At 44.2% G+C, this 12302-nt stretch overlaps 1 protein-coding gene across 2 annotated transcripts in view; it reads left to right on the top strand.

Annotated features, from left to right (window-relative positions):
* Ubr2 (ubiquitin protein ligase E3 component n-recognin 2) overlaps positions 1 to 12302 on the top strand; it is an 80326-nt gene that overhangs the window by 47497 nt on the left and 20527 nt on the right. For both annotated transcript variants that reach the window (XM_075980825.1, XM_075980826.1), the window contains exons 24-33: positions 373 to 421; positions 1660 to 1814; positions 2620 to 2722; positions 5430 to 5539; positions 5639 to 5719; positions 6332 to 6504; positions 7557 to 7756; positions 8841 to 8934; positions 9716 to 9877; positions 11908 to 12011. In XM_075980825.1, coding sequence (XP_075836940.1) covers positions 373 to 421; positions 1660 to 1814; positions 2620 to 2722; positions 5430 to 5539; positions 5639 to 5719; positions 6332 to 6504; positions 7557 to 7756; positions 8841 to 8934; positions 9716 to 9877; positions 11908 to 12011 — 1231 coding nt within the window. The remainder of the gene's footprint in view (positions 1 to 372; positions 422 to 1659; positions 1815 to 2619; positions 2723 to 5429; positions 5540 to 5638; positions 5720 to 6331; positions 6505 to 7556; positions 7757 to 8840; positions 8935 to 9715; positions 9878 to 11907; positions 12012 to 12302) is intronic.

Raw genomic sequence — 12302 nt, 5'->3', positions numbered from 1 at the left:
TCCTTCAGCAAATCCTACTAGCATGGCGTGCGTCACCACAACTGGCTTACAGTCTTCTTTTAACATACTTTTTCAATAAATGGTGTTAAAAACCAAAATTACTGTGAAGTTTTTATTCTGCTCTCATACAGTTCATAGCATTCAAGCCTAAGTTTCCAGTTTGTACCTGTTCCCCCCATCTTAAAGAACACGTGTGAGGACTCTTTTTAACTGACAAAAAGAGTTATCCGTGATACATGAGTGGTGGGGGAGGTAGAAGCCATCTATCCAGTCAGCACACAGCAGCTCCTGCCTGTGGGTCCCTAGCCTTCAAGGGACAGGGTTTGAAAACAGATGCTAATGTTCTGTATTGTAATTCTTGTCTTTCATTAGGCAGAAGAAGCCCAACGGAAACTGAAAAGACAAAACAGGGAAGATACAGGTATTTAATCTTATTTCCAAAAGTTCACATCAGTCTCTCACTAACAAAACATTGTTTTCTGTTAGCCACAGTGATCACCCTTGGCAGGGAGGGAGATGTAAGAATTAGCTTTCGTGTGACCTTTCTCCTGTTCTGAGGAAGAATGAGTGCAGTAGTGTTAAGATGGTACTCCCTCCCCAGACATCCGGAAATGACTGAGCTGGCCTGGTATACCCCATATGCCTGCAGACGCATCAGTCCTTCCTCCACTCCTTTTGTTCCGCGTGGTGCTTCTTGTGCTTTGAGAAGGGTTTCAGGGTAGGGAAGTTTTTCAGCCCTCTTCAGTCCAGTCCCTTGACCGCTTTCCTGCCTCCCAGCCATCTCAGACAGGAAGGAAAGATGACCCATGAACACAGCACATGAGTCAGCAGGCCATGCATTTACTGCACAAGCTTAAAGACCAGAGTTCAGATCTCCAGAAGACAAAAATAGACATGGGGGAATGGGGCTGGAGAGACGGCTATTCTTCCAGAGGACCCTGGTTCAATTCCCAGCATCCACATGGCAGCTCACAACTATCTGTAACCAGAGGAACCAACAAACACCCTCACACAGACCTACAAAACAAGCACGCAAAACACAAATGCACATAAAAAATAAATAAGAAGGAAGAAAACTGAGTAGATTTTGGTGGTCCACCTTACATCTCAGCAAGCAGGAGGCCAACAAAGACGGGATGCCCCAGAGCAAATCATCTAGCTAGACTAGCCAGACATCAATAGATCCTGCCGTGGTGTATAACATTTCACAAAGTAATCAAGGAAAACAACCCATATCAACCTCTGGCCTCCACACACGTGAACACACGCACCAATAGAGACGGGAGTCTGTGCCAGGTCACTGTGTAGTCAGCGGTTTTAAGGAGCTCTTAAGGCATTGCTGGATATAAGAGAACTCTGTGTACAGCTGGGGTTATGTTTTTCTTTCTTTTTTTAATATATGGCTATCCTTGTACATTTGGCTAACGTTGAGAATACAGCTAAAAGATACTTGGTAGTAAACGTCTCATAATGGAGCCCATCAAAAGTACCTAACAAACCAGGTGCGGGGGGACTCACACCTCTGTCCCATGCAGAGCAGGCCGAAGCACGGAGACTCTCTGGGTGTCAGGCTAGCCTGGTCTGCATAGCAAGTTCCAGAACAGCCAGGGCTACCTAGTGAGAAATGGTTCCTTTAAACATGTTCTACTTTGTTCCTAGCACTTCCTCCTCCGGCTTTGCCTCCATTCTGCCCCTTATTTGCAAGTCTGGTTAACCTTTTACAGTCTGATGTCATGTTATACATCATGGGAACAATACTGCGGTGGGCTATAGAGCACCATGGATCTGCCTGGTCGGAGTCTATGCTACAAAGGGTAGGTCTATGTATTTGAGTTTTCTGTAGCTAAAGAACAGTCCGTCTCAATAAAGAGAAAAATGAGGACCATGTGATGTTTTATTACCTTCTCCTTGTCTCTGATGAACTCTGTGCCTGCTGGTACTTTTATACCGGGTGGTTATGGTTAACTGGGTCCCATTAGCCAGCCTGTCTCAGTCTCCTGATCCCACCTTTTGCACAGTCTGGGACATGACAGCGTGTAGACACTGTCAGACGTTACTCATTTCAGGAACCTTTAGCTCTTCAGCATCCGTAATGCACAGATAAAGGCGCTGGGCGTGGATCCTTAGGTTCCTGTGACTAAGGTGGCCTGTGCAGAGCCAGCTCTACTTTACAGCTTTGATGACAGTCTCCAGTTAGCTGACCCACACACGCTCAATGAGCAGCTGTCGCTTTACTCATTTACACCTTTAATCCCAGCACTGGGGGGGGGGGGGGTTGGGGAACAGGCAGGTGGATCTCTGTGAGTTCAAGGCCAGCCTGGTCTACAAGACCTAGTTCCAGGACAGGCTCCAAAAGCTACAGAGAAACCCTGTCTCAAAAAAAAAAAAAAAATTACACTTCACCTCTTCCCAGCTGAAATGGGAAATTTTGTTTTTCTTTGCCAGGAATTCTCTATTAGGATATAAACTTGACCCCTTTGACTGAATAAACAATTGAGATTTGTTTTTATCATGTTTAGTGTATGGTTTGCCATTTTTCAACAGTAAATATGTTTATCCTTTTTTAAATATTTGTGTTTTGGATTTTTTGTTTTCTAAACATGAGCATTTGTGCTTCAGGTGCTGCATCTGATTGGGATGGCCCTCCAAGAGGAAAAGCAGCACCTGGAGAATGCCGTGGAAGGGCACGTGGAGACGTTCACCTTCACTCAGAAGATCTCGAGTACGTGTGGCCGCCCTGTTCCCCCTGTGCTTGCCTAGTGGCTCATAACTGCTCCAAATGGCTTGTACTGAGTTGAGATGTCGGGGGCTGCCTTGTCCGTCTGAAATGATACTATATTAGATCCCGGTGGAAAGAACTCTTTGGGACTGTGTACTAGAGATACCACATCTAGATGGTGGTGTCACTAGATCCTAACAAAAATACTTGGGGTCTGTGCATGCTAGAGTTCACAAATGTTAATTCACAGAGTTATTAACTTGAAAACTTGTGACAGTTCACTGCTCAGCCTTCTGAGGCTCACATGAACTTGATACAGAGGCTGCCAGAGGAGTCATTTACTGTGTGGTCCCTATATGAAATTGGTGTCACAGATATAATTACCTCTAGGAGAAACAAAGCATTTCATCTTTATGTTATTGCTATTAGCTTACAAAAACATGGGGGGTGGCAGTTTCTACAGCGTTCAAGATTGAAAGGTTTGCTGGAGGGGATTGGATTCTAGCTTTATATAAAGTAATTTGATTTTTTGTTGTTGCTGCTTATTTTTGAATTATGTGACTTTTTAAAAGGCCAGGGAGATGTTCTTTTGTGACTTTTTGTTTTAAAATTTTTCCAGCAATCCTGAGTTCAAGCCTCAGTAACACATACATACACTAACGGGTTTTTTTCAAGATGTGTATGTTTACATGTTAGCTGTGGTGTGATATCCATACATACACATATAATAGAAGCTGAAGGACTTGTGTAGTAACACCCATATACATACCCCTGGACTTCACCACTTAATACTTGGTATATTTGTTTTTTATGTGTATTTATTTATTTATTGAGGCAGAGGCCCACTATGTAAGCCTGACTGGTTTTGTATAGACCAGGCTGATTGGGCTGACTGGGTGGTCCAGGCTGACCGCAGACTCACAGAGACCCACCTGCTTTTGCATCCTGAGTGCTGCCGTTAATAGAGTGTACCACTGTGCCTGGTTTAATAGTTCATTTGTTTTGTTTTTTGGGGGTTTTTTTGGTTTTTTTAAGATAGGTTTTATAGTTTGTACTAGCTATTCTGGAACTTGCTTTGTAGACCAGGCTGGCCTCAAAGCACAGAGTGCTTTAATCCCAAGGGCCTGGGATTAAAGGTGTGTGCCACCACACCTGGCAATACTTCATTCCTTTCTTCCCATCTTCCTCCCCTAAACAGGGTTTCTTGGCTATCCTGTAGATCAGGCTGGCCTCAAACTCAGAGATCTGCCAGCCTCTGCCTCCCAAATGCTGAGATTAAAGGCGTGCACCTCCACTGCTTGGCCAATACTTGAAAATACATTTTTAGAATAAGCACTCATTCTGTTACTCTTGTAGGTTGCAACTATGAATCTGTATTGTTGAGGATTTTTAAAAATCTATCTTGTGGATTGTATATAGTCAGTCATGGTTTTTGGATCAGATTGTGCCATTTTCTGCCCATGGTAGCCCACACATTCAGTTTCTGTGTTTCTCTTGGCTCCCAAAGATGATCAGGCTCAACTTGTGCCTTTCCTGCCTAGCTCATCATCAGCCATTTACTAGGGTGTTTATGGGTGAACTCATGGTGCTGGGATGGGAATGTAGGAACTCTGGGTTGAAAGGACTATTTCTGTAACTTCTTTCTTTTAAATGATGGTGAGAATGTTTTATTGCTCTGCAAGAAAAGGGTAGGAAGAACCAAGAAGTGGTCCTATGTTGGTGGATATTTGATCACACAGTGAACCCCGAGTTAGCATTTGCATTAATTAAATAAAATTAACTTTGGGCCAGGAGTCTGAATTAGCAACTAGTTGATAGAAAGTAACCCTAGAGCATCAGAGGGTATCTGGAAAAGACAGAGAGATGCACCAGGAGTAATGGGGGAGGGGATTTGGAGTGGAGTGGCTTTTTTGTTTTGGCAGCGTCCAGCAAGGAGAGAGGTTAGCAGTTGCTACTCATCCTCTCTGGGCTACCAGGTTTTCATCCCAGCCTTTGATCTCAAGCTGTATTATAGCTAGAATGATAGAGATTTAGTGAGAGAGAGCATCAGAGCCATTGTGTATGGGCACAGAATTCCCATCAGGCTGCAGTGTGAGCAGCTGGGAGAGAAGCAAACCTTCTGAAGTTAACTTCAGAGTCGCAGTTGCTGGCTGAAAGAGCAGTAGATTAAGGCACAGCCAGTCCTGTTTGTCATGACACGTCTGGTTTCTTTCTTTGCTCCCATGCATGCATAAGAGCAGAGGGAGAAGCTGCCTCTGCCCACTGCATATATGCTTTGCTTTTCATAGGTACCAGCCCTTCTGCATTCTGTCTAATGGCGTTTTCCCCATGAGTTCACATCCTTCCTTCTGCCTCCTTTGGCTGTGATGCTTGTGTTTTCCAATAACCATACAAAAAAATCTCTCTGAATCCATTAATTCTCTCATTGCTATAAGGTGTCAGTTTCCAGAGGGTGGATCCCAGGGACTGGGTAGCTAGCTAGTCTAGCCAATCACTGAACTCCAGGCCCAGGATGGGAGCCTGTCTCAAAAATAAGGTAAAGAGCAACAGCAAAGCAGCTGGCCTCTGGTTTCCATGTGCACTCACAGACACGCACAGTCAGTGTGAGTATGTTAAAGGACAGGCAGCAGTGTGGTAGTCAATTCTCTTCTGCAGGAGTGAGAGCTGTCAAGTATGAGCTGGTTTTGTGCCTTCTGTTTCTTTTTCTCAGGACCTGGTGATGCACCAAATAACTCCCCAAGCATCCTAGCTATGCTGGAGACGTTGCAGAATGCTCCCTCCCTGGAAGCCCACAAAGACATGATTAGGTGGTTGCTAAAGGTAACATTTCCACATTGCTTTGCGGCTTGTGAGAAACATTAAATACTTGTTATTTGTAATAATGTCTCTTCAGGATAATAGAGGGTTTTTTTTTTTCAGATGTTTAATGCAATTAAGAAGATAAGAGAGAGTTCATCCACCAGTCCTGTGGCAGAGGCAGAAGGAACCATAATGGAAGAGGTAGTAAAAAGAAGCTAAGCCAGGTGGTGATGACGCACACCTTTAATCCCAGCACTTGGGAAGCAAAGATAGGTGGATCTCTGAGTTCTAGGCCAGCTTGGTCTACAGAGCGAGTTCCAGGACAACCAAGGATATGCAGAGAAACCCAATCTTGAAAAAAACAACCAAAAAAGCAAGTTAGAGCCAGGCATGCCAGCATATCCCATTAGCCCCAGCACTCAGGAAGCAGAAGCAGGTGAATCTCTGAGTTCGAGGCTATTCTAGTGTATGTGACTCATTCAGACCAGCCAAAGCTGAAACATATTGAAACCGTGTCTCAAAAAAAAAAAAAAAAAGATAAACTAATAATACAAAAACTTTTAGCAGGTTAGTATGAAAAAATTAGGTTTCTCTGCAATAAGGCAGTAGTTGATACCATTTATGAAAGTTAAATTCCAAAAGATGCATATATTATAACCTGTAGCAATATTCTAGTTTGTCCTTTCCCTGAGTACCTTAGATCGATTCTTGCATTTAAATAAGAAGATGATGGAGTGGCTCTTACTAAAGTACAGATGCTTTGCTTAGGGGAAAGACTGTAATCTCTGACAGACTAACTGAGCATCTTTCCAGAGCTCGAGAGACAAAGCAGAGAGGAAAAGGAAAGCAGAGATTGCTAGACTGCGCCGGGAGAAGGTCATGGCCCAGATGTCTGCGATGCAGCGGAACTTTATTGACGAGAACAAAGAACTCTTCCAGGAGACAACAGAGCTGGATGCCTCTGCCTCTGCCGCTCTTGACAGCGAGTAAGCAAAATAATGACTTAAGGACCGCAAGGGGTGCACCCACACACTGAGACAATGGGGATGTTCTTTCGGGAACTCACCAAGGCCTGCTGGCCTGGGTCTGAAAAAGCATGGGATAAATCCGGACTAGCTGAACATAGAGGACAATGAGGAATACTGAGAACTCAGGAACAATCACAGTGGGTTTTTGATCCTACTGCACGTACTGGCTTTGGGGGAGCCTAGGCAGTTTGGATGCTCACCTTAGGAGACCTGGATAGAGGTGGGCGGTCCTTGGGCTTCCCACAGGTCAGGGAACCCTGATTGCTCTTCGAGCAGATGAGGGAGGGGGACTTGATGGGGGAGGGGGAGGGAAATGGGAGGCGGTTGCGGGGAGGAGGCAGAAATCCTTAATAAATAAATTAATTAATTAATTTAAAAAAAAGACTCGATCATTAGTTGTTTGGTATGCTTTTAATCCTGTTGTGATGAAGTAGAAGACTCGATCGTTAGTTGTTTGATATGCTTTTAATCCTGTTGTAATGGAGTAGAAGTGGTGGTCTCCATTAAAAGACGTTCACTTCTAGAAACAGAAATAGCCCAAGATTAGCCAGTAACTGTGTACCAAACAAACATGGATCTGAGTTTTCTCCCAGAGCTAAAGCTGGCGCATGGTTTTGTAATCCCAGTGCTGGAGAGGTAGAAATGGGCTGTTCCTGGAGGCGATGGCCAGGCAGCCTAACCTCGTCAGCAAACCCCAGGCCAGTGAGAGGTCCTGCCACCTGGGGTTGACCTGCGGCCCCCACACACATATGCATATGCACACAAAGAAATCTCTAACTCTGGGTAATGTGTGTATCTACCTAGAGTATGTTCATGAAAGATTGAACACTGGTATGTGCTGCAGGCAGATGGCTCTAAGAGGTTGTGTTGAAGCACATGAAAGACTCTTTCTTACTACTTAGTGTTATAAAAGTCATGGGTTCAACATGTGTCTGCCCGGAATCTGTCACTAATGATTACAGAGAAACTGCTTCAACTCACTCAGTGTCCTTATAACCTTTTTATTGCAGCCCTCTGGTTTCAGATACAGCACTCACAGCATTGGGCCCAGCACAGACACAGGTTCCTGAACAGAGACAGTTGGTCACCTGCATATTGTGCCAAGAGGAGCAAGAAGTTACTATGGAAAGCAAGGCAATGGTCTTGGCAGCATTTGTTCAGAGATCAACTGTGCTGTCAAAAGACAGAACTAAATTCATTCAGGATCCAGGTAAGTTCTAGCTTTTTATTCTATTTTAACCCAGTTTCACTGACAAGATACAAGCAGCCTCCATGCCAGGCTTCATGATTCACATCTGTGATCCCTGTACTCAGAGGCTGAGGCCAGAGGATAGCTCTGAGTTCAAGGCCAGACAGGCCTATAGTATGAGACTGTGTCTTAACACATTCCTCAGAATTTCTTCTCTGAGCTCAGGGCATGAGGCATGATGGGGAACTGGAGTCTCTCAGCAACCAAAGCTTCATGATCCTTTGTTACCTAGGTGCTCAAGTCCCTGTATAAGATGGTATAGTACTAGGGAGGGAGCTGAGGGGCTGAACACTTGCTTGCTGGGAGTGCGGGTCTAGCTTTCGTCCCTCCGTTGCATTGAGGAGGGGAAACCCTGCTCAAATGCATAGGATTTGCATGCAGTCTTGGTGAATCTTCTAGTACTTGATCTCTAGATTACAGTTTTGATGCTGTGTAACGAGAGATGACGGACATAAGGAGGGTATGTGAGCCCCTGTGGAGGGTTCCCTGGACATTTTGGTCCGCCTTCTGTGAACACCACAGACACAGCTTGTGGTGTGGAGGGTTCCCTGCACGTTTTGGTCTGCCTTCTGTGAACACCACAGACACAGCTTGTGGTGTGGAGGGTTCCCTGCACGTTTTGGTCCGCCTTCTGTGAACACCACAGACACAGCTTGTGGTGTGGAGGGTTCCCTGCACGTTTTGGTCCGCCTTCTGTGAACACCACAGACACAGCTTGTGGTGTGGAGGGTTCCCTGCACGTTTTGGTCCACCTTCTATTGACACCACAGACACAGGGCTGGCTTGTGGTATGGAGGGCCAGTTATCTAATGCACTTTCAACCTCACATCACAGTCAGGGCTGTTGTCTTCCACAGGCATTGAGAATTACAAGATTCTCGATTTTTAGTTACCAGAGTCTTGCCTAGATTGGTGCTATCTAAAGTCAGAGTAAATTAGCACTTCCTCACCCAGGTCTTCACAAACCTAAGGGTCCACGTTGATCATAGAAAAGTTAAATGCTTAGAGTTTTATTTTGTTTTTTATATCTTTGTTTTGTAATGCAGAAAAATATGATCCATTATTCATGCACCCTGATCTGTCTTGCGGAACACACACTGGTAGCTGTGGACACGTTATGCATGCCCATTGTTGGCAAAGGTAATTTATATTCTTATATATTCTTATATTACTCAAGAGAAGCCATCTGAAGGCTCAGAGTTAAAGCAAAGGAAATTTCATTCTAGGGGTGGGGATAAAACTTCTATGTGTTTGCCTAATAAATAAGTACTTGCTTTGTAATGGATGTAAAGGCATAGTAAGAAACTTGAGAGCGACAGGTACATTTTAGTATAACTTTGTATCAGATCTACATCATCCCTCCAGAAAAGAGACCAGCTCTCCATTAGGTAACAAGATGGAAGGACAGAAAGATTTGGTACAGTAGGGTGAACTCTATATCATATAGGCTATACGAGTAATGCATTCTTTCTTGGGGTCCAAGGTGAACAGCTCTGAATCCCACAGGTGTTAGTGCATGCTTTGTGGCTCCCAAGGCTGTAGCGACTCTGCCGAGAGGGGGACCCCTCTCCTTGCTCTGCCCTGGTGCTTCATGTGCCCTCCAGCACTGTGCTTACTCTTAGTGTGGCCGCCCCCGACCAGTGACCACCAGCCAGACAGTGAGCAAAGGAAGTGACTCTTCCCTCTCTTGAAATGCTTATTAGATCAGTCAGGTTTTGTTGTTGTTTACGATGTTTCTGTGTTAGGACTCCAAATCCACCTTGAAGAGTAAAGTGATTCAGAAGTCATACTGCCTGTGTTTAGGACAGTTCAGTCAAGTTTTTAATTGTTTGTGAGAAAAATGACTTAGGATGTTGATGCTTGCACCTCCTGCTGACATAAAGCCCGTGGATTTTGACACCCCTGTTTTCTAATTGTGAAGGTATTTTGATTCCGTTCAAGCTAAAGAGCAGCGAAGGCAGCAGCGACTGCGCTTGCACACTAGCTATGACGTAGAGAACGGCGAGTTCCTCTGCCCCCTCTGCGAGTGCCTGAGCAACACCGTGATCCCCCTGCTGCTTCCACCCAGGACTGCTTTCGGCAGGTGAGCTCTTCCCAGCACTGTGCTGCCTCAGAGACTGGCTTTGTAGGTGATGGAGGAGGGAGACTCAGCTCTGGGTGTAATGCGACCCAGATAACCTTTTAAACATGTTATGCAGTCATCTCTTCTAGCTGATCTGTGGAGCTTGGTTGTGAGCTGTAAACGGGAACAAGCCAAAATATAACTTTTTTTATTTCCTCATAAGTGCTCCAGAAGATGTAAGCTTTGTTTATTCCTGAAAACCTGGAATTCCTTTGTTTCTAGAAGTCTTACTTTAAAGATGTTCCCTCGTTCTTCCCAAAGGCACTCATCTACTGTTGGGTGTGGTAGCGCACACCTTTCGTCCCAGCATTTGAGAAGCAGGTAGAGTTCTGAGTTCTAGTCCCGGCTGCACAGTAAGACTCTGTCTACCAAAATTAAAAAAACAAAAACAAAAAACAAAAACCTGTCTTCTGCTCCCCATGTTTCCATGGCATACAGGGCACACACACCATACACAGTGAATAAGTTCTGGAGAGATGGCCGAGCCTTAAGAACACTCCTGCTCTCCAGAGGACCCGGGTCCAAGTAAATCTTTAAAAAATAACTATGTAGGGACTGGAGAGATGGCTCAGAGGGTAAGAGCATTGCCTGCTCTTCCAAAGGTCCTGAATTCAATTCCCAGCAACCACATGGTGGCTCACAACCATCTGTAATGAAGTCTGGTGCCCTCTTCTGGCCTGCAGACGTACACACAGACAGAATATTGTAAACAAAATAAATAAATATTTTTAAAAAATAACTATGTAGGTGTTTAAGTAATAATAACTATGTAAGTTTTATGAGTATGTTACCTATTTTTCTTTTTTTGGATTCGGTTTAGAGCAGAGGTTGTCTTTCTCTTTAGTTTGGGGACTCAGAATCTGACTGTCTTTATAAAAAATATTCATAGCTGTTGTCAGGTTCTCAGTTAATCTATGCTTTCTGATCACAGAGGAGCATTATGGTGCTAACATACCCTTGTATTTGAGAAAGTATCAGCTTCGTGTGAGGAGAAATTACATTGGTTGGTTTTACCTGTGACTTTGGTGGACAAGTTTGTTTCTTTCTTATAGTTGTTAATGACGGCATAGCCATAACTGAAGAATATTGTAGAACAGTCTTTGGAATCTGACACAGTTGAGTCCACATGTCAGCTCTGCCCCCTCAGGACCTAAGTCCTTGTGTCTAACATGGGCACAGTCATACCTAGAAGCATTTGAAGGATCAGATGGGAGGCTGTGAGCATCTTACAGTAAGAGCTTTGCTAAGTTTGTCACTAAGCATGTGATGAACGTTTGTGGTTTAAGACATTCTGTCATATTCCAGTACTAAAAATGAGCAACACTTTCCGTGTTATCACTGATCAAAATATAATTTCATTTCTGTTGGCCAGTATCTCTCCTGAAATTTTTGTTTTCATTGCTCGCATTAAACCCATAATCTCACACGTGTAGGCATCCCCAGTCCATCATGTGAAAGTCAAAAGACAACTTTTGGGAGTCTGTCACCCTGTGGATTCTAGGAATTGAACTCGGGTTGTCAGCTTAGCAGCAAGCCCCTTACTGACTCAACCATCTCGTTAGAACCAGATTTTTTTGTTTTTAATACAACAGATTTTCCCTGGTCTAACTTTTGGGGTTTATTTTGTGTGTATGGGTGTCATGCATGCATGAGTGTCTATGTACCCCAGGTGAGCTTGGTGCCCACAAAAGCCAGAAGAGAGTATCGAGTCCTCTGGAATGATGGGTGCTGGGGATCAAACCCAGGTCTTCTGTAAGAACGGCCACTGCTTTTGATTAACCCCTGAGCCATCTCACCTGCCCTATAAGCTTGACTCTCAAATATTTGAAACGTGTCTAAAATGTATATATTATTCAGGAAAGCTTTTAAACTTTTTCTTTCTTTCATTTGCTTTGTTTTTTGAGATTCACCTGCCATCACCACTGGACAGCTTTTGTATCTTAATTAAACTAATCAATAAAGCATTAAGTGCTCTCTGTAATCTCTTCTAGGAGGTTAAATTTTTCAGACCAACCTGATCTGACACAGTGGATTACAACAATATCTCAGCAGATAAAAGCATTGCAGATGCTTAGGAAAGAAGAAAGTGCCCCTGGTAAGTGCTGGAAATGTGTGTGTGTGTGTGTGTGTGTGTGTGTGTGTGTGTGTGTGTGTGTTCGTTCATGCTCGTGCATACCCATGCCCATACTCCATACCGTGGTGTACATATGGAGGTCAGAAGAAACTTTTGGGAGTTGCTTCTCTCCTACCACATGGCCTACAGGGACCCAACCCACTGGGCCCTCTCACCAGCCCTGGTGACCTGTTTTCTTTTTCCTCTAAAGTATAAGTTGGTTGGAAAATGTGTCTCCAAACAAAATTGTTTTTAAAACGAGAGTCTGGAGAA

Source organism: Microtus pennsylvanicus, chromosome 7, assembly GCF_037038515.1.
Source record: "Microtus pennsylvanicus isolate mMicPen1 chromosome 7, mMicPen1.hap1, whole genome shotgun sequence".
Classification (NCBI taxonomy): Eukaryota; Metazoa; Chordata; class Mammalia; order Rodentia; family Cricetidae; genus Microtus; species Microtus pennsylvanicus.
This window is presented reverse-complemented; position numbering and strand designations above follow the sequence as displayed.